Genomic DNA, 26,421 nt, shown 5'->3' on the forward strand with positions numbered 1-26,421 from the left:
TAAAAAAAACAAAGTAGATGTTCACCTTGGAACCAAGAGGTTGCTTGACCTTATTGATCGTTTCATCGCGCATAAAGTCGGTAGCGGTGCGTGGCCAATCACAGTGGAAGCCAGGAAAAAAAGTAGAACACCTGTTTTCAAATCATTTGAGGTCAGAATATAGTGTAACTGTAGACACACCTTAATTGATTTGATCTCCACCCTAAACGAATCTCGTGCTATTCTCATGCTTTTGAGTTCAATGTCAGAATACATGTAGAGAAAAGTTTGTTAAAGAGAATTTACGTACCATTTACACACGCTTAACTCCGATAGGAAATCCCTCCTTTATGATCTGCGGAGGTCAAATAAAATGTAAACACTAACCACACAACTCTGTCCTTTATTTAAATGAATGCTTTATTGAAACCCAAACAAAACACAATTATTATTTTTTCAGCCAACATTCGCTTATCTGATCCCTTTAATGTCTACAACTAGACTCACGTCCTAAATAAAGCAACTATAGTCATTCTTTCATCCAGTTGCAAAAATGTACATTTGACCCAAACATGTATTTGCAGCTCTACACAAGTTACATAATGCCTCTCTTTGCCATGTCATAACCAGAGACAATAGAAACCTACTGTACTTAAAACGGCGTTTACTCAGGCAAGCCCAATTCTGATCTTTTGCCGCCAATTAGTCTTTTGACCAATCAGATCAGACCTTTAACAATAATTGTCCAAAACGTTAGAATTAGGCTGCCTGTGAGGACTGGTCTGCCAACACCGATTGAAGACCAGTCCTGGACTAAAGTATTCAATGGTGATTCTCTGGGTCTGGGAAACCAGTATCGGTACCATTATCTTCTGTTCTCGTCTACAACGGTTCTGTACTCGGTCATATATTTAGTTTCATGTAGACCCCAGGAAGAGTAGCTGCTGCATGCGCAACAGCTAAATGGGCATCCTAATGAAATCTAAACTTCAGGATTCTCGAGAGAGAAATATAAACAGGCAGGTTTAATAAATCAAAACGATTTACAGATGGCACTTAAATACAAAAATGACTCTTATACTCCACCCAAGAGGAGAATCTAAAATGCATCACCTAAGTAAGACTACTAAAAATGAACAGATTTTTATTTTAATTTTAAAGTAAATTACTTAAGTAGGATAGATAAAGGCTAAATGAACATCCAATCCCATGGATAGAAAGAGAAAAAAAATCAGGCAAAAATAATACAAATCTAAAGTAGGTACTTCATGTTGAAAATAACAAAAAGTGACGGTGCTACCAATCCAACGGCTGCGGTTGAAGGTTGCGGCAGGATAACGGTGACCGCTAGTTGATCATCCGCGTTAAAAAAGGCTGGATTAGTCCACACGGGCTAAAACAGGAAGTGTTGGTGATCATAACAGTGACGTTAGTCAGGGTCTGTGGGAGTGTATGGTGTGTGCACGAGACAAGTGTGTACATATTTCACGTGCGCACACACACGTGGGGAATTAGTTCTGTGACATGGGGACAATTCTTCATATAATAATGTCAGAATGTCTGGACTGAATTTCAAAATAGATCTCAGATGTGACACATCAGCAGTGAGCCAACAGAGAGATAAAACCCCTCCCCTTTTAAACCCTTTTCTATAACTTTATTTATTTATTTTATCACCAAAAGAAATAAACCTTTCTACCAACAAAGTAATAGGAGTGAAAGAATAAGGCCAAAAGACAATTTCTACATTCGCCAGGAAGCTATACACCAAAGCATTGCTTCACATTCTGTTTCGTGTAGAAAATAAACTGAAGTAAATGCCCAGCAGGGTACAAAACAGAGTTGGTTGTTGTATTCATAGTGTTTTTATTTTAGACATATATTCCCTCTCCTCTTTTGGACATTTTTTGCACTCGTGTTTCCTCGAGACTCTCCATCCTCCTTACCTACTGATAAATGCCGACTTGCAGTATTGTTTACAATATATCTATTCATATATAATTTTACATATAGATAAAAGCAGTGTAAAATAGTTTTATAAATACAAAATGGTTTAAGTTTGTTGTTTTTACAAGCGGTGGTGATTTGATGTTGTGTAACCTGTTGTCCTTTGCGGTCGACTGAGATGAGATATGCACATGCTTTTAGTTGGTCGAGGTAGCCAGAGGGAGATTCTAGATCGACCCGTAAGCCCATAACTCCCGAGGTACTTGTGTCGAGATGGAAGTGGACTAGATAGGCGCGCAAGCAATCTGGCAACAACTCCGATCGGTTTAAACAATATGCCGAGTGACTCCACCTTCTCATAGGATACGTGGAATTGTTGCCGCGGAATTGTTGCCATATTGCTTACACCTATCCAGTCCTAATCAGATCTCCACAAGGGCCTAGGAGCCAAGGGCCCATTTAGGACTGGGCTATAGGTAACCGAGGAGGAGGCAGTAGTGAGTAATGGCATATGGTGTGGAGGGTGATGTCACAGGTCAAGGGTCACTCAGCGATGATGATGTCGTCACAGTCCCGGTGATAAGCGCGGAAGGAGGAGCTTCAGAAGGGTGCGTTGTCCTGAACGGGTTAGTTTCGGTCGGGGACTGGACAGCTTCTCCGTTACGTCTGGGTCCAACCACCATGTACTGAAGGATGAGAGAGAATTATTATTATTATTATTATTATAATAATAAATGGTCTGGTATCAATGTGATGGTAAATCTTCCCAGAAGTCATTTCATTCAAAAGGAGCTGTGTGCGAGAGATTAACTACTATTATTATTTTGAAGTTAATTCATACTGATCATGCATCTGTTAAGAAGTTTCACACCCCCCAAAAAATTAAAAATTGCCTGGGCTGCAGCACCAGTAAAACATTAAAAATAAAAAAGTGACAAACTCAGAGGGTGACACCAAGCTAGAATACAATCTAACAATAACCCAAACAAGCCCGTTAGTAAATACTAGGTACAACTCTTATCAACTTTCCCCAGGCCACGTTTCGGTTACCTGTGCTGCAGCGAAGGGACACAAATCAGCCCAACTGTGAACAGAACAGATGGTCATTCTTCAGGGAGACAGTCATTTAAAAAAATAGATGTTTGAGAGACAGTTGAGAATAATCCAATATCATTTTTTATTTTTTTAAATGGGATACTTGGGAACCAATAAGGCTCAAGGGGGGTGTGGTATATGACCAATATGCCACGGCTAAGGGCTGTTCTTAAGCACGACGCAACACTGAGTGCCTGATACAGCCCTTAGCCGTGGTATATTGGCCATATACCACAAACCCATAGGTTCCTTATTGCTATTATAAACTGGTTACCGACGTAATTAGAGGAGTAAAAATAAAAAAATAAAAAAAAGTGTCATACCAATGGTTTATGGCCTGATATACCATGGCTTTCAGGTCTCGAACCACCCAGTGTATAGAAGCATTTATAACCTTCAACTCATTTGTAGGGTACACTTGTTGGCAGCAGATATGCTGTTAGTGCACAATGCAGATACATTTTTTTTTTTAAATGTACAAACTAGAAAAATATACTTTTCCATTTAACTTGTTGGTACATTTCAGTTCAAAATAGAGTTGTGTTGAGTCAGTGTCTACTAGAAGAGAGTTCTCAAAGTTGGGTTCAGGTCCTGTAGGGGATCCGCGACCAGACGGCAAAACATATACATATATATATTTTTGTAATATTGCAAGCAATAACAGATTAAACTAATTTTTGGACAAGGGATCTGTGGAAAACGTTTAGAGGGTGAAATGTAGTATTATTCATCCACGGTGTCTTGACCCTCAGATGCACAACGTGGGCCTGGGCGGCTCGCAGGGGATATGGGTATCCACAAGTCTTGTATTTGCCGGAATGTTCCTTTTTGAACATAAATGCACTAATTCAAAAGACGTGAGTCCGGTTCTTTAGCAACACACACACACGTTTTAAACCTCCCGTTTTGGACTGGATGTGTCTGTGTAATTCATACATAATCTATGAGCAGAGTTACTGTCTTACTTCAATTAGCCACAAAATCACTAGTTTGAAAGTGACTGTTTTCTTGAAGGTGTGCCGTGCCACCCCCCCCAGCCAATGAGCTTCGGCCCTGAACTTGAGTGACAGTGAGCAAGAGGCCGGCCCCAGGGTCATCAAATGAGGTTGCAGGACGGGCCCCAAAGGCTCAGTGGCCACAGCAAAGAGAGGAACGGTGTAGGACACAATTGTCGGGGGGGGGGGGGGAATGACGACTTTTGTTTCGTGAGTGTTACTTTCTGAACTACTGGCTAAAAAGTATACAGAAGTAAACAAACTATTAATCTTAAAACGGCAAATGACACCGACAAAACGTATAGAATTACAAGAAATAAGCTTTAAAAACTGCAACATTCTCTGATGTCAAGATGGGACATTTAAAATGTTCTTTCCCAGGGCCTGAGACTTAGTCAGGCCCTGCACTGCAGAAGTCATAGTAAAAATGGTTGTATGGGATTTAAAAAAATTAAAAATCACTCTAAAGTACGTTGTGTTCTGATATGAGGGTCCCTGATGAATTGGCTATCAAGAGTGGTCCCTGACGCAATAGAGCATCATCATCTGCCCATGAACCACTTTCAGCTCACCTTGATGTTCCCAACTTTGTCCTCGAACGACTTGAAGGTAGGAGAGTTTCTGCAAAACAGATATTACAAAACATTCAAATAAATAAAATGTCTGCACATGAGCACATAGGAATATCACTGACTAAACAACACAACTTTCAGAAGTGTTTATTCACAATAGAAACCCCGGGATGCTAAAAGAATAATCCTCTCCTTTAATTAAAGTACATTTAGAATACTAAAGATGCTCAACCACCAGATTCCTTAAATCCAGGGTTAAACTGACGGAGATATCATCTTTACACATCTGGTCATATGCTTGTCTTAAGAGAGTTGCTTAAAAAATGTTTAAAAAAAAAAAAATTTAAACGGAGTCAACTATTGTTTGAGACTATGATTCTGATTACCGACAATCTCCAATTACAAAAGCAGAATTATTTTATTTTAAACACCATCACAAACAAGACCACACAACTGTTAATCTAAAATGCTAATTTCATTAAAGTGATCAATAAAATAGTGAACTATAATAAAAAAAAAAAAAGAAAAAAAAAAGTGAGAGCCAATTTACCTCATCGTTGGCATACTTATCGATTGGCGGATGGAGTAGTTGCTACTTTGTAAGCGTTAAAGGGAAGGAGACAAGGAAGTGTGAGTGTTAGGAGCCAAGCAGAGAGAGGACTCTAGACCCCCAAAAGCTCATTTTAGCATTGGGTAGCGCCATTGATGACTTTCACCATTTTGAAGTAGTCATCTAGGGTTAATGATCACATGACGCCAACCAGGTCGTCAGGAGGAATCAGACAAAATTTCATAACTGCAGGTGGCAGTAAACCACCAGCCTTGGCTTCATACCTGTTCAAACACCCTCCAGGTGGCAGTAAACCACCAGCCTTGGCTTCATACCTGTTCAAACACCCTCCAGATAACTGTATGAACCCTTTCAGTTTGTTTACCAACTCAGAGATAGTAGAAGAAAATTGACTACTTCAAAATGGAGATGTCCTCAATGTCACTGCCCCATGCCCTCAGATGCCCTAATGGAGACAGATACAATGTTGCTTCTTCTAACTATCTTTAAAAGGGACAGAAAGATTCAAGAGCAGACAACGAACCCAGTTAAAGAATGTCTGCAGACAAAGTCTGTGCAAGTTGAGACTGGTGACCACTTCAGTCAAACAAATCAGATTAACAGGCACACTCATATACAGGGAACTGACCCCCAAAAAAGAATAATCAATAAGATATTCATGATCATAACAGCAAGAGGGATGCAAACAAGCATTCAATAAAAGATATAATGAATTAACTTCTGCAGCAGACCAGTATACAGACGAGCAGTATTTACTGTACAGATCTGCTATAGAAGTTGATCAAGTAGCTTAATTGGGATGTTTCAGGTCCCAGCAGCAGCAGAGTACTCTTACCCAAAGGAGTTTGAGAAAGGCAGCGCTCTGTAGACCAATCGCAGCAATTAAAAAAATAAAAAACAGGAAGAACGAGAACAGGGTGAGGAACAAGCAGTGGTGGGCCGAGCAGAGTTGGCCTATCAGGTTGGGGCATAGATCAGCTACTGTAGGGCAGGGTTGCAGAGGAAGTGTTCTAGACGGCATGGCACACTATTTAGGGCATTACTTTTGACCCTAGGGTTCAGGTCTAAAGTAGTGCACTATATAGGGAATAGGGTCCCATAGGACTCTGGTCTAAAGTAGTGCACTAGATAGGAGAAAAGGGATTCATTTGGGACAACCATACGCAGGTCAGCCATGGTGGCTACATGTTAGACGGCATCGAACAGGGACACATCATGAAGCCCCTCTCTAGGGGGTGTTAGATGAACAGGGACACATCATGAAGCCCCTCTCTAGGGGGTGTTAGATGAACAGGGACACATCATGAAGCCCCTCTGGGGGGGTGTTAGATGAACAGGGACACATCATGAAGCCCCTCTCTAGGGGGTGTTAGATGAACAGGGACACATCATGAAGCCCCTCTGGGGGGGTGTTAGATGAACAGGGACACATCATGAAGCCCCTCTCTAGGGGGTGTTAGATGAACAGGGACACATCATGAAGCCCCTCTCTAGGGGGTGTTAGATGAACAGGGACACATCATGAAGCCCTTCTGGGGGGGGTGTTAGATGAACAGGGACACATCATGAAGCCCCTCTGGGGGGGGTGTTAGATGAACAGGGACACATCATGAAGCCCTTCTGGGGGGGTGTTAGATGAACTGGGACACATCATGAAGCCCCTCTGGGGGAGTGTTAGATGAACAGGGACACATCATGAAGCCCCTCTGGGGGGGTGTTAGATGAACAGGGACACATCATGAAGCCCTTCTGGGGGGTGTTAGATGAACAGGGACACATCATGAAGCCCCTCTGGGGTGTTAGATGAACAGGGAAATCATGAAGCCCTTCTTGGTGATGATAGATGAACAGGGACACAATGATCCCCTCAGAACAAACCCATTATCAGAAATCAATTAGTCAGGCTTGGTGATGATAGATGAAAATAAAACACAATGATCAAACAGAACAAACCACGGCTCGAACCCGGGGGCAACGGAGCCGGGAAACCACGGCTCGAACCCGGGGCAACGGAGCCGGGAAACCACGGCTCGAACCCGGGGGCAACGGAGCCGGGAAACCACGGCTCGAACCCGGGGGGCAACGGAGCCGGGAAACCACGGCTCGAAACCGGGGGGCAACGGAGCCGGGAAACCACGGCTCGAACCCGGGGGGCAACGGAGCCGGGAAACCACGGCTCGAACCCGGGGGGCAACGGAGCAGGGAAAACCACGGCTCGAAACGAGGGGGGATGCAAACACACACACTGAAGTGGACTTGGAAACGTTAATGAACAAGCATATTCCCGGTTCCCTTAGATAGTAGAGTTATGTAATTAGGAGGGTGATTAAAGTGTAGGTGTTGAAATGGACAGATGGGATTATTTAACATATTTATAACATGAATGACAGCGTTGCTTTGAACCATAAAGGCATCTTCAACATAGCTGTACAAAAGGTATGGTCCACATGCCATCACCACAGCTAGTATCTCCACTGAACACAAATATAAACTCAACATGTGAAAGTGTTGGTCTCATGTTTCATGAGCCCAGACAAGTATCACATTTTTGATCCACAAATTTATTTACATTTTAATAAGCATTTCTCCTTTGCCAAGATTAATCTATCCTCCTGACAGGTGTCGCATATCAAGAAGCTGATTAAACAGCATGATCTTTACACAGGAGCACCTTGTGCTGGGGACAATAAAAGGCCACCAAAATGTGCCGTTTTGTCACAACACAATGCCACAGATGTCGAGTTTTGAAGGAGAGTTAAATTGGCATGCTGACTGCAGTAATATTCACCAGAGCTGTTGCCAGAGAATTTAATGTTAATTTCTCTACCATAAGCCAACGTCGTTTTAGAGAATTTGGCAGTACGTCTAACCGGCCGCAACCACATGTATGGAGTCATGTGGGCAAGCAGTTCGCTGATGTCAACGTTGTGAACAAAGGGCCCCATGCTGGTTATGGTATGGGCAGGCATAAGCTACAGACAATGAACACAATTGCATTTTATCAAAGGAAATTTGAATGCACAGAGACACCGTGAAGAGATCCTGAGGCTCGTTGTCGTGCCATTCATCCACCACCACCTCATGTTTCAGCATGATAATGAACAGCCCCATGTTGCAATGATCTGGACACAATTCCTGGAAGCTGAACATGTTCTTCCATGTCCTGCATACTCACCAGACATGTCACCCATTGAGTATGTTTGGGATGCTCTGGATAGTAGTGTACGACAGCGTTCCAGTTCCCGCCAATATCCAGCAACTTTACTTAGCCATCGAAGAGTGGCACATTCCACAGTCTACAATCAACAGCCTGATCAACTCTATGTGAAGGAGATGTGTCGCGCTGCTTGAGGCAAATGGTGACAACACCAGATACTGACTGTTTTTCTGAGCCAATCCCTTACCTGTTAAGGTATCTGTGGCATCAGGGGTAGTCAACCCTCTTCCTGGTTAACTACTGGGTAGTACACAGGTATTTGCTCCAGTCCTGCTGTAATTCCCGATTCAGCTAATCAAGGTCCTGAGGTACAGCGGTTTAGTAGATTTGCTACAGCCCTAGAGGGTTGGTCTATATAAATACTACAATTAAACATGCCCAAGTCACTGTTCTGCAACAGTGAAAACATTTGTTATCAGAGGGGCTTTAAAAAAATATATATATAAAAAATAAATCTAGTGATTCTATTTCTATGGTTTTCCACCCCTGTTCTACAGGAAGGGCCGGCAGCCATTTTGTGTCTGGGTCTGTACCTCATGTCTCCCAGTTTCCTGCTGAGGACAGTGCCCATGGTGGAGAAGGCAGCGGTGGTCTTCTGTCCAGCCACAGACAGGGTCTCAGAAGTCTTCTTATACCTGTAAGGGAGAGAAGAAAATGAGGGAGAGAGAGAGATGGGAGTAGAGGGAAGATGGTAGACGGAGAGGGGGCGAGAGAATCTCCTTAGAACATGACTGAAAACCAGCCTCACTTGGTTTAGAACAGATTAAGCAGTCAGGAAGTCAGCCACTAAGGAGTTAAATCACAGACAAAAGCTGCCTTAATTTTTTTTTTTTTTTTTTTTAAACAGAGCAGCCCAATTCTGATAAGTTTCCACCAACTGGGCTTTGAACCGATCAGCTCCTTTGACAAATTGGACAAAACATCAGAATTGGGCCTTTGACTGTCTGACTAATGAACAGCCATATAGGAGAAATACTGCAGAAATACAGAGGAAACAAGCGAAGAGAAAAATAGCACAGCAACAGCTTGTATCCAATACGTGACCAATGTCTCTACCAAGAACATTAAATTAAGCATTAGGTCTCCGCTCAATGGGTTGATTAAAAATGGCTTCATTGACAGCCAGTAAGTTAAGGGACAAGGACTTCTCTACTTTATGTCTACATCACACTACCACCGACCCCAGTAGGACCCCAGTAGGACCCCAGTGGGGCGAGACGGACCCCAGTAGGACCCCAGTGGGGCGAGACGGACCCCCGACCCCAGTGGGGCGAGACGGACCCCCGACCCCAGTGGGGCGAGACGGACCCCCGACCCCAGTGGGGCGAGACGGACCACCGACCCCAGTGGGAGTTCAGTAGGGCGAGACGGACCCCCGACCCCAGTGGGGCGAGACGGACCCCCGACCCCAGTGGGGCGAGACGGACCCCCGACCCCAGTGGGGCGAGACGGACCCCCGACCCCAGTGGGGCGAGACGGACCCCCGACCCCAGTGGGGCGAGACGGACCCCCGACCCCAGTGGGGCGAGACGGACCCCCGACCCCAGTGGGGCGAGACGGACCCCCGACCCCAGTGGGGCGAGACGGACCCCCGACCCCAGTGGGAGTTCAGTAGGGCGAGACGGACTACTGACCCCGTATACAGCATTTAAGTTCAACTGGGTGGATGGATCAATCAAGCAGCCTAAGACAAATCTCGAAAAAAAGGTCATTTTAAAATTGTACTATAAATTGAAAACAGTTGAAAAACAAAAAGTAAAATAGTCTTTACATTAAAAGATCTCAGCCTCCTTAACAAACCTCAATGTGACCAACCTAAAGCAGGAATCTACCCTGACAAGACTGTGGAGAGGGGAGGACGGCTCGTAGTAATGGCTGGAATAGAATGGTATCAAAACCATGGTAACCACGTGTTCCATTCTACACACATTCCTGCCCTATGCCCATAATGTTGTATAATCCCATCATACAGATATCCCTCAATGCATGGCTGTTAGGCCTATACAGGGGTGGCACTCCACAGACAGACTGAGCAGAGGTGGCGATTGTCTCTAGCGTGGCATCAATAGCTACGTCACCCTGATAGAGCAAGCATCGCTTACTAGACAGCCATTCAGTACACAAGTCTATAGGGTCTAAGTCCTCAACCTTTAAGATTGATTTCTATTCAGACTGACCAATACACAAAAAAATGGTATTGAAAACTATTTGATAAGTGGCCACACAGTTGGGTAAACTATGCAGCTAGTGGCCACACAGTTGGGTAAACTATGCAGCTAGTGGCCACACAGTTGGGGAAACTATGCAGCTAGTGGCCACACAGTTGGGGAAACTATGCAGCTAGTGGCCACACAGTTGGGGAAACTATGCAGCTAGTGGCCACACAGTTGGGGAAACTATGCAGCTAGTGGCCACACAGTTGGGGAAACTATGCAGCTAGTGGCCACACAGTTGGGGAAACTATGCAGCTAGTGGCCACACAGTTGGGGAAACTATGCAGCTAGTGGCCACACAGTTGGGGAAACTATGCAGCTAGTGGCCACACAGTTGGGGAAACTATGCAGCTAGTGGCCACACAGTTGGGGAAACTATGCAGCTAGTGGCCACACAGTTGGGGAAACTATGCAGCTAGTGGCCACACAGTTGGGGAAACTATGCAGCTAGTGGCCACACAGTTGGGGAAACTATGCAGCTAGTGGCCACACAGTTGGGGAAACTATGCAGCTAGTGGCCAATGAATGAATGATAGATTGTTACACATTGTAAAGCAGGTCAGAGGGTCTGCAGGAGATTTACTGGCCTTCTTCTTAGTCATCACATTCAGCCAGACCGGTACATTCAGTAGGACAAACATTTTTTTTTTTTTTTAAACAGCCTCAACTTCAGTCCTCAAGTCACCAAAAACTTATGTTGTTGCCCCACACAAGCTATAATAATAATAGTAGGCATGGGCAAGGCTAAGCCAAAAATGTTTTTTTTTTTGGGGGCTCCAGGGCCTAAAGAACCAAGTCAGAGAGAAGCTACCATGAAACCCACACCGAAACCCCTCACCATCCACACACCACCAGCCAAACAGAACAGAAGCATGGTCAGACTCCAAGCACCAAGCAAATGGCATGAAGACAGAAGCCCCTTTACCCCTGCTGAAACCAACTTAAATAAACAAAAAAGTAATGTATATATAGACTCACGCTTCAGATTGGGCAATGCCATCCAAAGTTTCAGACGCTGTCAGATATCTACGGACACACAGTACGACATTGAACATTTTAACCAAAAAAATATATATACTTTTTACATGGAAGGAAAGGGCAAGTTAGAGACACAAAATCAAACTATTGATTAATGCATCAAGACAAGTGACACAATATTTATATAGATACACACATTTATGCATGTATGCACGTATGCATGTACGTATGTATGTGTGTACGCATGTATGTATATTACACACACACATATATATAAAAATAAAATATATATATATATATATATATATATAAGTCTTTGGAAAATTTCAGACATGACAAATGACCAATTCCGCAGAACTTCAAGTACATCACATGGGTTGCACTAAACTAGTGTATATGTTTAGGGATTAGAACTCCCTTAGTAACCCACAAAGAGTATCCAGCATCAGAATATTTGATAAGTCATTCAGTTCGCACAAACCAAACAGTGCCTGAAACAAAACATGGAATTAGTGGCATCCTGCAGATCCTGTTTCGTCGGTTGTCTGAATGGAAAGGAGGATGTGGCTACGTTTCTGCTGACGAGAAAGGAAACTGGAAAGCAATACATACCATAGCTGCGGTCTTGCTAAAAATAGACTAAATGAACACTAATTTCTTCTACATCTGTAAATACTGATACAAATCAAAATGTATTTATAAAGCTTTCGTAAAAAAAGTGCTTATGCAGAAACTCAGCCTAAAAACACCAAACAATGCATATTTTTAGAAGCACGGTGGCTCAGAAACTCCCTAGAAAAAGCCAGGAAGCTAAGGAAGAAACAGGATCTGAGAGGTGGCCAGTCCTCTTCTGGCTGTGCCGGGTGGAGATCATAACAGAACATGGCCATTAAAGCCAGACTGTTCTTCAAAATGTTCATAGATGACCAGCAGGGTCAAACAAATAATAAGTGGTTGTAGAGGGTGCAACAGGTCAGCACCTCAGGAGTCAAATGTCAGTTGGCTTTTCAAAATGTGTCTGGTCACAATGCAATCTCACCAGGTGCACACAGCCAACCTAGCCCTCTCTCGATTGGTGTTTCTCCCTCTCTACAGCATTCCATTCCTCACCCACACAATCCTGTTAAGAGTAAAACTGTGTGTGTGTGTGTGTACACTGAAAGAACAGTGCAAGATAACTTGCCACTTACCAGGCATGTTAATATTGGCCTACAGCCATTCAGATTTTTTTGTTGTTGCCGTAGCAACAGTGGTGGCGTGAAGAGGTTAGTTTTACTACCTTTTCACATAGATTTCGAATCCGTTTCCCTAGCTTTTAGCGCAACTAACTACCACCAAGCTAATAACAGAAGTGTAAAAACAAATATTGTTTTTTGGTTCAGACGATGTCACCTTAACACTGAAAAGCCTCGGGCAAGGAAGTTCCCCCGCTTTATAGTAAGGAACTGATAGACGACTGACAGACGTCAATGTGATGGTGAGTCATTGCTCGCTAGCGATCAAATTTTTTTTTAAAGGATCATTGAGATGGGCCGCCAGCTTTAGCTACCGCATGGCTCATTGAGACTCCTTACCGGTGTGGGATTATCCAAACGTTTGACTGCCGACACCCCTGTTCAGAGATCTCCAAGTCGTGTAGGAGATCTAGTGTTCACACAGCAATGACCTTGAAGCCGTCAGCCTCGTTAAAAATAACCCCAAAACAGAAGGCCGTAGCGTCATTTGGTAATACCAGTCCATGCGTTGCTTACGGTCTCGATTGTAGTTTATATAAAAAAGACACCAATGTAGAGAGTTCAATTCCCGGGACCACCAAGATGTAAATAAGCACAAATAAATATTCCACACAGAGTCCATGCATCTTCTGTGACTTGTTAAGCACATTTTTTTTATATTTTTAACTCCTGAACGTATTTAGGCTTGACATAAGTGGTTTAACTTACTGACTAAAGACATAAAAACTACTCCTACCCTATGACATTACCCGACACGGGAAAAAAAAGAAAAAAAAAAGTAGCAAATGAAACTACATCTTTCTGTGACGTTAAAAACCCTCTATATTATTAAATAACTGTTCTTTATAAAAAAAACAGATGGTTTCACTGGGAATGGGAGTTTTCACCACGTAGCAGGCAGAGGAACATGCTCCCTACGGACAACGACAAGTGTTATAACATAAAATGGTGAGATACAGGAGCCATGTTATTAAAGTTCTGAGCAGAGCGGGGGGGGAAGAGCGCAAACACACTGGTTGCAGGCGACAGGTGGTGATCGATTTGAGCAGTAAAACAGGAGAGAGAGAGAGAGAGACTCACAACTCTGAACCGGTAACTTTCTCATTCCACTCGCCAAGTTTCTCAGTGGTTCTGACATAGCTAGAAGACAAGAGACTGGGGTCAGAGATGTACAGCTCAGCGGTGTGCCCACGGTTAGCCGTCTGTCTGGTCACCTGATTCATGCTATAGGGTGGATCCAGAACCGTAAAACGGGCACAGCCATTTCCTATTCACCATGTCATTTACAGAACGGTATTAGAGTCAAGACAACAGTGACACAGCACAGCCCTACAGTAAGAGTCAAGCATTTGTAAGAGGCGTAGGTTGATATGATATCTGAGAAGGGAACGATCCAGTGGCTACAACCAAAGATAGAATAATGAGCCAGATGTTTCACCGGATGTATAAAATGTGAAGCATCCACTACCAAATATGGTGCCGAGAGGAAGCCCAGTGGCCGGCAGTGGGAGGAGACTGATTTGGGCCAACATTCTGCCAATTTTCTCATCGATTAAACATGGGACCGCAATATAGTTTTCAGTTCTCAAAACTAAAATCTGGTATGAACACAGTGGACTAAGTTGTCGACTTGACCCTTTTCCAGAGTGTAAAATGTTTTGTTGTTTACGAGTGCAAGGGCAAATTGAGTTACTGCACCTGTGCACTTCAGAGTAGGCGTTCCCTAAAGGAATTATATATATATATATACACACAAATACATGATACAACGCGTCAAAAGGATCTCGGTACCTCGTGCTTGGCTCTGCCCACTACGACTCATTTTCTCCCATTGAAAAACGACAGGTTGTGGTTTTATCTTCGGTCATTAAAAATCAATTACAATGACTCATACAGAAACTTTAAAACATTATAAGACGTTTCACCCTTCTCGTTTGACTTAGTGTTTTTTTTATTAACCAAGGATTTGAACATTACATTTTATTTTATTTTAAAGGATCTTGTACTTACGCATTGGAGGTCTGGACATCCTGCCATCCCTTGGTGAGGTTCTGTTTGAGCTCGTTGAGGGGGCTCAGCCCCAGCTTCCTCTTTAGCTCAGCAGAATGCTTCTCTTTGGCCAGGAGCACCTGTCTCAGGGTGTTGATCTCCTCCTCCACCTGACAGCAACACACAGGAGAGGTCAGAGGTCAAGTCCAAGCTCCTTTCTCCAGTGTGGGTTAACTGAAGAGACCTTCTTTGGGTGAATAGTCCTAAAGCATGCAAACTACATTGAACCAAAATATAAAAATGCAACAATTTAAGATTTTACCGAGTTACAGTTCACATAAGGACATCAGCCAATCGAAATAAATAAATTAGGCCCTAATCTATGGATTTCACGTGAATAGATATACAGACAAGCACATGTTGGTCACAGATACCTTAAAACAAAGGTTGGATATGGGTCAGAACACCAGTCAGTATCTGGCGTGGGTCAGAACACCAGTCAGTATCTGGCGTGGGTCAGAACACCAGTCAGTATCTGGCGTGGGTCAGAACACCAGTCAGTATCTGGCGTGGGTCAGAACACCAGTCAGTATCTGGCGTGGGTCAGAACACCAGTCAGTATCTGGCGTGGATCAGAAAACCAGTCAGTATCTGGTGTGGATCAGAAAACCAGTCAGTATCTGGTGTGACCATCATTTGCGTCATGCAGCGCGAAACATCTCCTTCACATAGAGTTGATCAGGCTGTTGATTGTGGCCTGTGGAATGTTGTCCCGCTCCTCTTCAATGAATGTGAAGTCGCTGGATATTGGCGGGAACTGGAATGCGCCGTCCTACACGTCGATCCAGAGCATCCCAAACATGCTCAACGGGTGACATGTCTGGTGAGTATTCAGGCCATGGAAGAACATGTTCAGCTTCCAGGAATTGTGTCCAGATCATTGTAACATGGGGCCGTGCATTATCATGCTGAAACATGAGCTGATTGTGGCAGGTGAATGGCACGACAATGAGCCTGAGGATTTCTTCACGGTATCTCTGAGCATTCAAATTGCCATCAATAAAATGCAAGTGTGTTCATTGCTTATCCGTAGCTTAAGCCTGCCCCCCTCCGTACCATAACCCACACCGTGGGGCACTGTTCACAACGTTGACATCAGCAAACCGCTCACCCACACGATGCCACACTTGTTTTGCCCACTATGACTCATTTGTTCTCATTGGAAAGGACAGGCTGCGGTCTATTTTAGTTATAAAGATCTTTGGTGCACCGGTCATGCTGTTTAATCAGCTTCTTGATATGCCACACCTGTCAGGTGGGTGGATTATCTTGGTATGTGCGTATGGAACACTTCTGGGATCTTTTATTTCAACTCATGAAACATGGGACCAACACTTGACATGTTTATAATTTTGTTCGGTGTCCCCATTGTCTGAAACGGAGTTCCTCAAATGTTTGTTGAATGGATTATTAGTAAACCAAACACTAGGGACGACAGGGCCTACATTGGTGAGCTCAGACCAACAGACAGGACGACAGGGCCTACATTGGTGAGCTCAGACCAACAGACAGGACGACAGAGACAGACAGATGAAGACACAGGACCCAAGCTTGGCTGGTTGAGAGTGGAGCTCATCGGTCTCCTCCGTGAGCCCTGGGGGCAGCGTGTTGATGGCTACTACACCCATGGCTACCACTAACCTTAACCCCAACAGACAGGACAACAGGGCCTACCTTGGCTAGATCAGAGTAGAGCTCCTCGGCCTCTTCCTCCGTGAGCCCTGGGGGCAGCGTGTTGATGGCTACTACGCCCATGGCTACCACTAACCTTAACCCCAACAGACAGGACAACAGGGCCTACCTTGGCTAGATCAGAGTAGAGCTCCTCGGCCTCTTCCTCCGTGAGCCCTGGGGGCAGCGTGTTGGCAGCTGCTACTCCCACGGCTCCCCCCTCCGTTAGGGAGTCTACACCTCCTGCAGGGCCAAGGCCCTTGTTGGGGGAGTTCAGGTTGATGTCTGGTTCGAGAGAGAGAGTGTGAGTGGGGGCATGCTGAGATGAGAGTAGGAGGCCTTGCATTTAAATTGTTAATGTCATCAACAGGAAAGGAAACTAGACATATGCATCTTTCACCCACTGTCTTTAGTCACACCTGGCTAGTTTTCCATGGTGACATAATCTCATTTGAATATTCTAAAATAAAATAAGCGCATTTACCCCATCGGAGATGTTTCCATCAATTTGACTCGTTGCAAATCAAAAGGATGTGTGTTGATGACGTATCGCACAGAAAAACAATTTGTGCGGTTGAATAAAATACTCGAAAGTCAAATGGGTTTCCATCGCCTTGTCCCAACCGATGTTGTGTTATATAGCAAATGTGGCCACTCTAGTCTTGTCACTTTGGCTCTAGTCAACAGCTCGCAGATTATTCTATTTATTTATATTATTATTATTATTATTTATTTATATTCTTTGCTTTTAACTAGGCACGTCAGTTAAGAATAAAATTCTTATTTTACAATTACGGCCGGATGTGATACAGCCTGGATTCGAATCAGGGACTGTAGTGACGCCTCTTACACAGAGATGCAGAGCCTTAGACCGCTGCGCCACTCAGGAGCCCGAGTGACAGGTAGACAACCTATAATGAACGTGTAAGTCGCTCTGGATAAGAGCGTCTGCTAAATGACTTAAATGTAAATGTAAAATGTGATGATATTATGACGGGATTTATTTTTATGTGTCAAACCGTAGTCAAGCATCAATCTCCAGAATATTATTAAGACTCATTATTTAGTGGAAAGGAGCATCCTACTGTATGTAGGAGAACACAGGGCCATCATTCAGAAAATATTCACACCAAGAATTTTCCCAGTGTGTTACAAAGTGGGACTAAACTGGATATAATTGCCTTTTTGTGTGTGTGCATGTGTGCGTGCGTGTGCGTGTGTGTGCGTGTGTGTAATCTACACAAAATACTCTAAAAACATGTCAAAGTGGAAGAACAATGATGCAGTAATGTGTTTGATTTACCCCAAACATAAGACTGTATTCAGAAAAAAAAGAAGAAAAAAATCACTGGTTCTCTCTTTTGCAGTTTTACTTCAGTCCAGGATGCATGTTCTGGAATGTTTGTGTCCTGTCTGATCTTGACTGAGGGACATTACAGATAATTAATTGTATGTGTTGTGGTACAGAGATGAGCTGGTCATTCAACCATCATGTTAAAACCCCCATTGCTGCACACAGATTGTTCATGCAACTTATTATGTGACTTGTTAAGCACATTTTGACTCCTGAACCGATTTAGGCTTAACATAACAAACAAAAAAAGGGTAGAATACTCAACTTAAAAGACATTTCAGCTTTTCATTTAGAAATTAATTTGTTGAAAAGTCTGAAAAACACAATTCCACTTTGACAGTATGGGGTTAATAGGTGGTATAAAATAGATTTCTAAATTCAGGCTAACAACAAGATGTGGAAAAGTCAAGGTGTAAAATTCACGCCGACGGCACCATCATCACGTGACCTCCCAAGTGTACTTCCGTGTGATGGTTATTATATCAATATTTGCGCCGCCATTTTTTGTGTAATACATTTGACAGAATAAACGATCCCACCTTGCCTAAGGCATTCTGTTTTGTTGACATTTTGAAAGTTTGCTGTTTCTATCAGGCCTGTCGTGACTTTATCCAGCTTATTTCTTTATCCGGTTTAGTCAAATAAAATAAAAGGTTGTGTGGAAACAGGTTACAGGCAGCTACACACAGAGAGAGAGAGACGAGCAGCAGCTACAGAGAGAGAGAGAGAGAGAGAGAGAGAGAGAGAGACGAGCAGCAGCTACAGAGAGAGAGAGAGAGAGAGAGAGAGACGAGCAGCAGCTAGAGAGAGAGAGAGAGAGAGACGAGCAGCAGCTACAGAGAGAGAGAGAGAGAGAGAGACGAGCAGCAGCTACAGAGAGAGAGAGAGAGAGAGAGAGAGAGACTAGCAGCAGCTACAGAGAGAGAGAGAGAGAGAGAGAGAGAGACTAGCAGCAGCTACAGAGAGAGAGAGAGAGAGAGAGAGAGACGAGCAGCAGCTACAGAGAGAGAGAGAGAGAGAGAGAGAGACGAGCAGCAGCTACAGAGAGAGAGAGAGAGAGAGAGAGAGAGAGAGAGAGACTAGCAGCAGCTACAGAGAGAGAGAGAGAGAGAGAGAGAGAGAGAGAGAGAGAGAGACTAGCAGCAGCTACAGAGAGAGAGAGACTAGCAGCAGCTACAGAGAGAGAGAGAGACTAGCAGCAGCTACAGAGAGAGAGAGAGAGAGACTAGCAGCAGCTACAGAGAGAGAGAGAGAGACTAGCAGCAGCTACAGAGAGAGAGAGACTAGCAGCAGCTACAGAGAGAGAGAGACTAGCAGCAGCTACAGAGAGAGAGAGACTAGCAGCAGCTACAGAGAGAGAGAGACTAGCAGCAGCTACAGAGAGAGAGAGACTAGCAGCAGCTACAGAGAGAGAGAGACTAGCAGCAGCTACAGAGAGAGAGAGAGAGAGAGAGAGAGAGAGAGACGAGCAGCAGCTACAGAGAGAGAGAGAGAGAGAGAGAGAGCGAGCAGCAGCTACAGAGAGAGAGAGACGAGCAGCAGCTACAGAAATGGATAAGGAGATTGAAACAGCGACACGATGTAAGGAAAGTGCTCAGTGCCATCAAACGCAGAATACTCCTGGAGGAGAGAAGGGCTAATTACAGAGTTAAGCCTAAACCTTCTTCTAAGAGGAAGGAGCCCACCACAGAAGCAGCAGCCCTTTAAAAAATGTCCATTAGTTCACTCCTGTCTCTCTATCCTCTTGAGTGGACTGGGCTACGCTGGTGTCCCAAATGGCACCCTATAGTAGTGCACTACTTTTGACGCGGCTACACTACATAGGGAATAGGGTGCAATTTAGGACACCAAGAGGAAACACTTTTTTTGGTTACATGATTCCACTTGTTTTATTTCATAGTTTATGTCTGTCTTCACTATTATTGTACAATGTAGAAAATAGGTCAACAAAAACCCTGGAATGAGAACGTGTCCAAACGTTTAAGACATGCAGTGCATTCTGGAAGTACTCAGACCCCCTGACTTTCACATTTTGTTAGGTTACAGCCTTTTCTAAAAAATAAATTTAAAAATGGATTACACATAAAAATCTATACACAGTGCACAATAATGGCAAACCGAAAACGGGTCTAGAAATTTTAGCACGTATTACAAATGGAAAAAAAACAGATCTGAGGAAGGGTACCAAAACATGTCTGCAACATTGAAGGTCCCAATAACACAGTGGCCTCCATTCTTAAATGGAAGACGTTTGGAACAACCAAGACTCTTCCTAGAGCTGGCCGCTCAGCCAAACTGAGCAATCGGGGACGAAGGGCCTTGGTCAGGGAGGTGACCAAGAACCCGATGGTCACTGACAGAGCTCCAGAGTTCTTCAGGGGAATAGTTGTTATTCTGGAAGTTTCTCCCATCTCTGCAGCACTCCACCAATCAGGCCTTTATGGTAGAGTGGCCAGACAGAACCCACTCCTCAGTAAAAAGCACATGACAGCCTGCTTGGAGTTTGCCAAAAGGCACCTAAAGATAGTCAGACCATGAGAAACAAGATTCTCTGATCTGATCAATAACATTGAACTCTTTGGCCTGAATGACAAGTGCCACGTTTGCAGGAAACCTGAAGGGGGGGGGGGTTGATGGTTGATATTTCAGAAGTTTTTTTTGTGTGATAAAAAAATCAATAAACCTGTTTTTGCTTTATCGTTATGGGGTGATTTGCTAATAAATATGGGGTGTTGTTCTGGTGACTTGATCGATGTAGACTAGCCTACCCACTCTATCTGCCAGCTGTTGGCTAGAGGGCATGTGCCAAGACCGGAGTAAACCAATTTGCTATTTAAAATGCAACAGTTCTGTGACAAATCTGTAGAGTTGAAAATGCGATGGAAACACATTGTACAGAACAAACATCTAAAGGTCATTGTGTGCATGACATCTGCACACGGATTTTTATCCACAACAAGTCTGTTTGGTGGAAACACACCACTGTTGGGAAAATGTGCATATTTTCTTTTTTTCTCCACTTCCCCTTCAGACAAGATAGATTTTTTTAATCAGTGCTAGAGGCGTCACTACAGACCCTGGTTCGATCCTGGCGTCGTTAGGGAAGGGTTTGGCCAGGGTAGACTGTTCCTAGACCAGTTAACCCCCTGTTCCTAGACCAGTTAACCCCCTGTTCCTAGACCAGTTAACCCCCTGTTCCTAGACCAGTTAACCCCTGTTCCTAGACCAGTTAACCCCCTGTTCCTAGACCAGTTAACCCCTGTTCCTAGACCAGTTAACCCCTGTTCCTAGACCAGTTAACCCCCTGTTCCTAGACCAGTTAACCCCCTGTTCCTAGACCAGTTAACCCCCTGTTCCTAGACCAGTTAACCCCCTGTTCCTAGACCAGTTAACCCCCTGTTCCTAGACCAGTTAACCCCCTGTTCCTAGACCAGTTAACCCCCTGTTCCTAGACCAGTTAACCCCTGTTCCTAGACCAGTTAACCCCTGTTCCTAGACCAGTTAACCCCCTGTTCCTAGACCAGTTAACCCCTGTTCCTAGACCAGTTAACCCCTGTTCCTAGACCAGTTAACCCCTGTTCCTAGACCAGTTAACCCCTGTTCCTAGACCAGTTAACCCCTGTTCCTAGACCAGTTAACCCCCTGTTCCTAGACCAGTTAACCCCCTGTTCCTAGACCAGTTAACCCCCTGTTCCTAGACCAGTTAACCCACTGTTCCTAGACCAGTTAACCCCAGCCATCATTGTAAAATAAGAACTTGTTCTTAACTGACCTGCCTCGTTAAAAGGGTTAAATACATTATATTTAAACTTGTCCCAACAACAAAAAGGTCTGTAACACAATTTTTATATCATTCTATTATACAACGAACTACAAAATTGTTCACCAAAGAGAATCAGACAAATTTAGGCTATTGGCTTCTTCGCATATTCAAGCCAATGTCAAAATACACCACTGCCCTTTTAAGGCTCTCCTGGAGGATGATTGGCCACCCTTGGTAGCCTATGAAATATTGCAACATTACAATGATACCCAAATGTGTAAATGTCCTTATAAAATAACTGCCTCTGGGGCTCAAATTAAGGGCCCCCATCGTCCTTGGGTCTACGGTTCGAAAAAGACTCTGGGACGACATATCCAAAATTCATACACCCACCGCACAGAATTTAAATGTTAAAATTAAGCAACGAGACAAATGCAACCGCTCAGACCGTTTAGAATATTCATTTATTCATATTCCTAGATCAACAGTAAGCACGTCGCTGTAGGCTACACACCGTTCTCAAAATGTGCAACGTGTGCGCGGTTTCATGTGACTAATATGAAAATATCCGGTAGAAGTTAAATTTACACCCCCTGGGTTGGTCAACAGCACTACTCCTAGTAGGAGTGGGAACATTAAGCGGTCCTTTTCATTCAATGAGAGACGACTAGTCTTCATGCACATTTTGTCACTTGTGAAATATTGCACCAAACATCTTAGTGAGATGTAAAATTGCGCGATTAAGATCTCTTCGGAAAAAACGTCAGAATTAATGACCGCTTTCTTGATTTTGTCTTGGTTTAATTCGGGCTATGTTGAGGAATGGTTTCTGGCCAGGTCGCTGCTACCGCAGGGAGACAGTCATATTGCCGCTTTGCTTATTTAAATTGAAGGTCTTTAGAAAGAGTTTGCCCGCACAGCCGGTATCTTCGCCTAGCTTTGCTAGGAGCAAACGCTCAACTCTTATCTTATACCAATGCGGAGTTCAGTATGGATAACTGGGTTGCGTGATTTGCTAGAAAAAAAAAACGTAAAAAATAAAAATACGTTGATTATGAAAACGCTTACATGTGCCTGTTTGTCCTGTCCTTCTGCACAAAAAACAACTACTTTTAATTAAAAAATAAGGTATAGAATACAACCGCAAAATCCCCCATTTCTATTACTCGGTCTCAGTGCGATTGTTTGTATTTCAGCATCCCCGTGGAAGGACCGCAGTTGTACACAAGCTTTTTCCAGAATTTACATTATTACAAGAGTCAACTGATGGGGACAATGTTGGAGCTACCAAATAAAAACGAAGCTCCGCCTGATAAGAGAACAGAGTTGAGCGTTCCTCAGCTAGGAGCAAACTGAACCTACGGATGGATGCCTTTAGAGGGAAATGCATCTAAACTAACATTATGTAACGTTAGCTAATCAAACAATTTGATAGCTAGGCTAAATGCCACCGCCCCCCCAATATCAACACTGGCCCGATTTTGAAGAAACTTGGGCGATTGTTGAGTCTTGCCATAGAGAGCCGGCATTTAACAAAATTACACTGATTGACCCAAGGCGGGTGCTATAATAATTCAATAAAATTTGTTAGACCAGAGAGGTAGATGCAAAGCGACAGTGATAACTTGGCCCAAAATACGTCTTCTCCAGCAGGTGGCGTATAGAGTGTATATGCTACTGGTACACACAGGCTAACTGGCTCTCTTTTTATTTTTTTATTTTAAATACATGTATTTTCCATTAGGAGACACTTGAGTATCTCTGGTCAACATAATAGATCTGTGGTCACAACTGAAAATGTGTCACACGTTATAACTCAATGGCCGCTACATCTTTCGTGGGGTATGACATGTTCACTGTTAATAATAATAATAATATAATAATAATATATGCCATTTAGCAGACGCTTTTATCCAAAGCGACTTACAGTCATGTGTGCATACATTTTACGTATGGGTGGTCCCGGGGATCGAACCCACTACCCTGGCGTTACAAGCGCCATGCTCTACCAACTGAGCTACAGAAGGACATGTTGAGGAGGACTGTTGTTGCCTTGTTGGTCATTGGGAACATAGCCAAGGTGTGTCACTCAATTGAACCATATCAGCTGGCAAGCTAACAAACTAGTTAACCAACCATCCTGGCTGCGTTCTTGTCTAGCCATTTACGTTTTCCAACTATCAAGCAAAATAGCCTTTGTTTACAAAACAAAAAAAAAAAGATACGAGCGATTTTTAAAAAAAGAAGCTACTTGAATAATCGCATAACTATAAAAACATTAAAAGAGATCATTGATAAAAAGGGACTAAACTAATATGATTAACAAAGATATTTAAATAACAGTAACTCGATCTCTGCCCTCCGTTCCCCTTCCTATGACATTTCCAGAAGAACGGCTTGTTGTTGCCGTCGGGCCCCCCCAAGTTGCGTTCATATCCTATGTACAATCATGAACAGGAATTCGTAATAACTTTCCCCTAAAAAAAATCAACGGCCAGCTGGCAAATATGTCTTAAATTCAACAACAATAATAGTGTCAGTAATTTACGTTACCTTGACCAACGGGGTCCATGGCGTCGAATGAGCGGAGTGTTTGAGCGCCTCAAAGCGAGAACGACGTTAGCTAGAAAAGGCTGGTGGCTAACTAGCTAGCAGTGCCGTCCACTCAATCAAACGAAACCTGTGGCGTGACAGTCACTCAACAATAACAAGCTCATTCGTCGAGGGACACAGATACGAACAGGTAATACTCGCTCCGTTAATAAAGCCACATCAGCTCGATGATGAACTCTCAGGTTGCGCCTTTTCCGGCGCCTGTGGATGACGTATTTCAAGGCGTCACCTTGCCCCGCTCGTCACACGGACGTAACGTCATAAACCCCGCCCATTTAAACTATTTATTTTCTGTTAGAATTTGATTTTAAACCTAACCATAACTTTAATCACACTGCTAACATTATGCCAAAACTTAAACCTACAATTAAGACCAAATAGTTTCTTTTTTTGTTTTAATTATTATTTTCGAGACAAATCTGACTTTGTGGCTGTGGTAACTAGTGGAACCCCCTTTTTTTCCACCTTTTTATCCTATTCAAATGTTTTATTGGTCGCATGCGCATACTTACCAGATGTTATTGCGGGTGTAGCGACATGCTTGTGTTCTGAGCTCCAACAGTGCAGTAATATCTAACAATTTACAACAATACACACAACTATAAAAGTAAAATAATGGAATTAAGAAATATATAAATATTAGGACCAGCAATGTCAGAGTCCAGAGAATGAATGTTTATATATATATAAACAGTGCCTTCGGAAAGTATTCAGACCCCTTGACTTTTTCCACATTTTTTTACACGACAAACTTGTTCTTAAACTGATGAAATAGTTTTTAAACCCTCATCACCCCAATTTATTTATTTTTAATACAGAAATAGCACACTTACATAAGTATTCAGACCCTTTACTCAGTACTTTATTGAAGCACCTTTGGCAGCGATTACAGCCTTGAGTCTTCTTGGGTATGACGATACAAGCTTGACAGACCTATATTTGGGGAGTTTCTCCCATTCTTCTCTGCAGATCCTCTCAAGCTCTGTCAGGTTGGACAGGGAGTGTTGCTGCACAGCTATTTTCAGGTCTCTCCAGAGTTGGTTGATCGGGTTCAAGTCTCTAGGCTCTAGCTGGGCCACTCAAGGACATCCAGAGACATATCACAAAGCCACTCCTGCATTGTCTTGGCTGTGTTTAGGGTCGTTGTCCTGTTGGAAGGTGAACCTTCTCCCCAGTCTGATAACCTGCTCCTGAGCACTCAGGATTTCATCAAGGATCTCTCTGTACTCTGCTCCGTTCATCTTTCCCTCGATCCTGACTAGTCTCCCAGTCCCTGCCGCTGAAAAACATCCCCACAGCATGATGCTGCCACCACCATGCATCACCGTAGGGATGGTGTCAGGTTTCCTCCAGATGTGACGCTTGACATTGAAGCAAAAGAGTTCAATCTTGGTTTCATCAAACCAGATAATCTTGTTTCTCATGGTCTGAGAGTCCTTTAGGTGCCTTTTGGCAAACTACAAGCAGGCTGTCATGTGCCTTTTACTGAGGAGTGGCTTCCGTCTGGCCACTCTACCATAAAGGTCTGCTTGGTGGAGTGCTGCAGAGATGGTTGTCCTTCTAGCTCCACAGAGGAACTCTAAAGCTCTGTCAGAGTGACCATTGGGTTCTTGATCACCTCCCTGACCAAGGCCCTTCTCCCCCGATTGCTCAGTTTGGCCTTGCAGCCAGCTCTAGGAAGTATCTTGGTGGTTCCAAACTTCTTCCATTTAAGAATGATGGAGGCCACTGTGTTTTTGGGGACTTTCAATGATACAGGCATTTTTTGGTACCCTTCCCCAGATCTGTGCCTTGACACAATCCTGTCTCGGAGCTCTACGGACAATTCCTTCGACCTCATGGCTTGGTTTTTGCTCTGACATGTGCTGTCAACTGTGGGACCTTATATGGCCAGGTGTGTGCCTTTCCAAATCATGTCCAGTCGATTGAATTTACCACAGGTGGTCTCCAATCAAGTTGTAGAAACATCTCAAGGATGATCAATGGAAACAGGATGCACCTGAATACACCTCAATTTCGAGTCTCATAGCAAAGGGTCTGAATACTTATGTGAATAAGGTATTTTTGATTTTTATTGTTAAAAATAAATATGCAAACATTTCTAAAAACATGTTTTCACTTTGAGCCTCCCTACTGCCTGGGAGGCTCAAGCTTTGGTGCCTACAGTTT

At 43.6% G+C, this 26,421-nt stretch overlaps 1 protein-coding gene across 23 annotated transcripts; it reads right to left on the bottom strand.

Annotated features, from left to right (window-relative positions):
• Nucleotides 1-381: 381 nt before the first annotated feature.
• On the bottom strand, nucleotides 382-24,473 carry LOC124019408 (tumor protein D54-like). Of its 23 annotated transcripts, none has more exons than XM_046334741.1 (11): nucleotides 24,193-24,472; nucleotides 16,653-16,807; nucleotides 14,813-14,961; nucleotides 13,883-13,942; nucleotides 11,568-11,615; nucleotides 8,910-9,011; nucleotides 5,995-6,021; nucleotides 5,139-5,180; nucleotides 4,589-4,637; nucleotides 2,977-3,010; nucleotides 2,529-2,612 (listed from the first exon to the last, which is right to left on the bottom strand). In XM_046334741.1, the coding sequence occupies exons 1-10, from the start codon at nucleotides 24,209-24,211 to the stop codon at nucleotides 3,002-3,004; spliced, it is 660 nt and encodes a 219-aa protein (XP_046190697.1). In that variant the 5' UTR covers nucleotides 24,212-24,472; the 3' UTR covers nucleotides 2,529-2,612; nucleotides 2,977-3,001. The 23 variants fall into 23 exon arrangements, with proteins under 23 accessions (XP_046190679.1, XP_046190678.1, XP_046190683.1 ...); XM_046334740.1 differs by having other exon boundaries at nucleotides 5,139-5,183; XM_046334723.1 differs by lacking the exon at nucleotides 2,977-3,010 and having other exon boundaries at nucleotides 382-2,612; nucleotides 24,193-24,473.
• Nucleotides 24,474-26,421: the final 1,948 nt, after the last annotated feature.

Source organism: Oncorhynchus gorbuscha, unplaced genomic scaffold (assembly GCF_021184085.1).
Source record: "Oncorhynchus gorbuscha isolate QuinsamMale2020 ecotype Even-year unplaced genomic scaffold, OgorEven_v1.0 Un_scaffold_909, whole genome shotgun sequence".
NCBI lineage: Eukaryota > Metazoa > Chordata > Actinopteri > Salmoniformes > Salmonidae > Oncorhynchus > Oncorhynchus gorbuscha.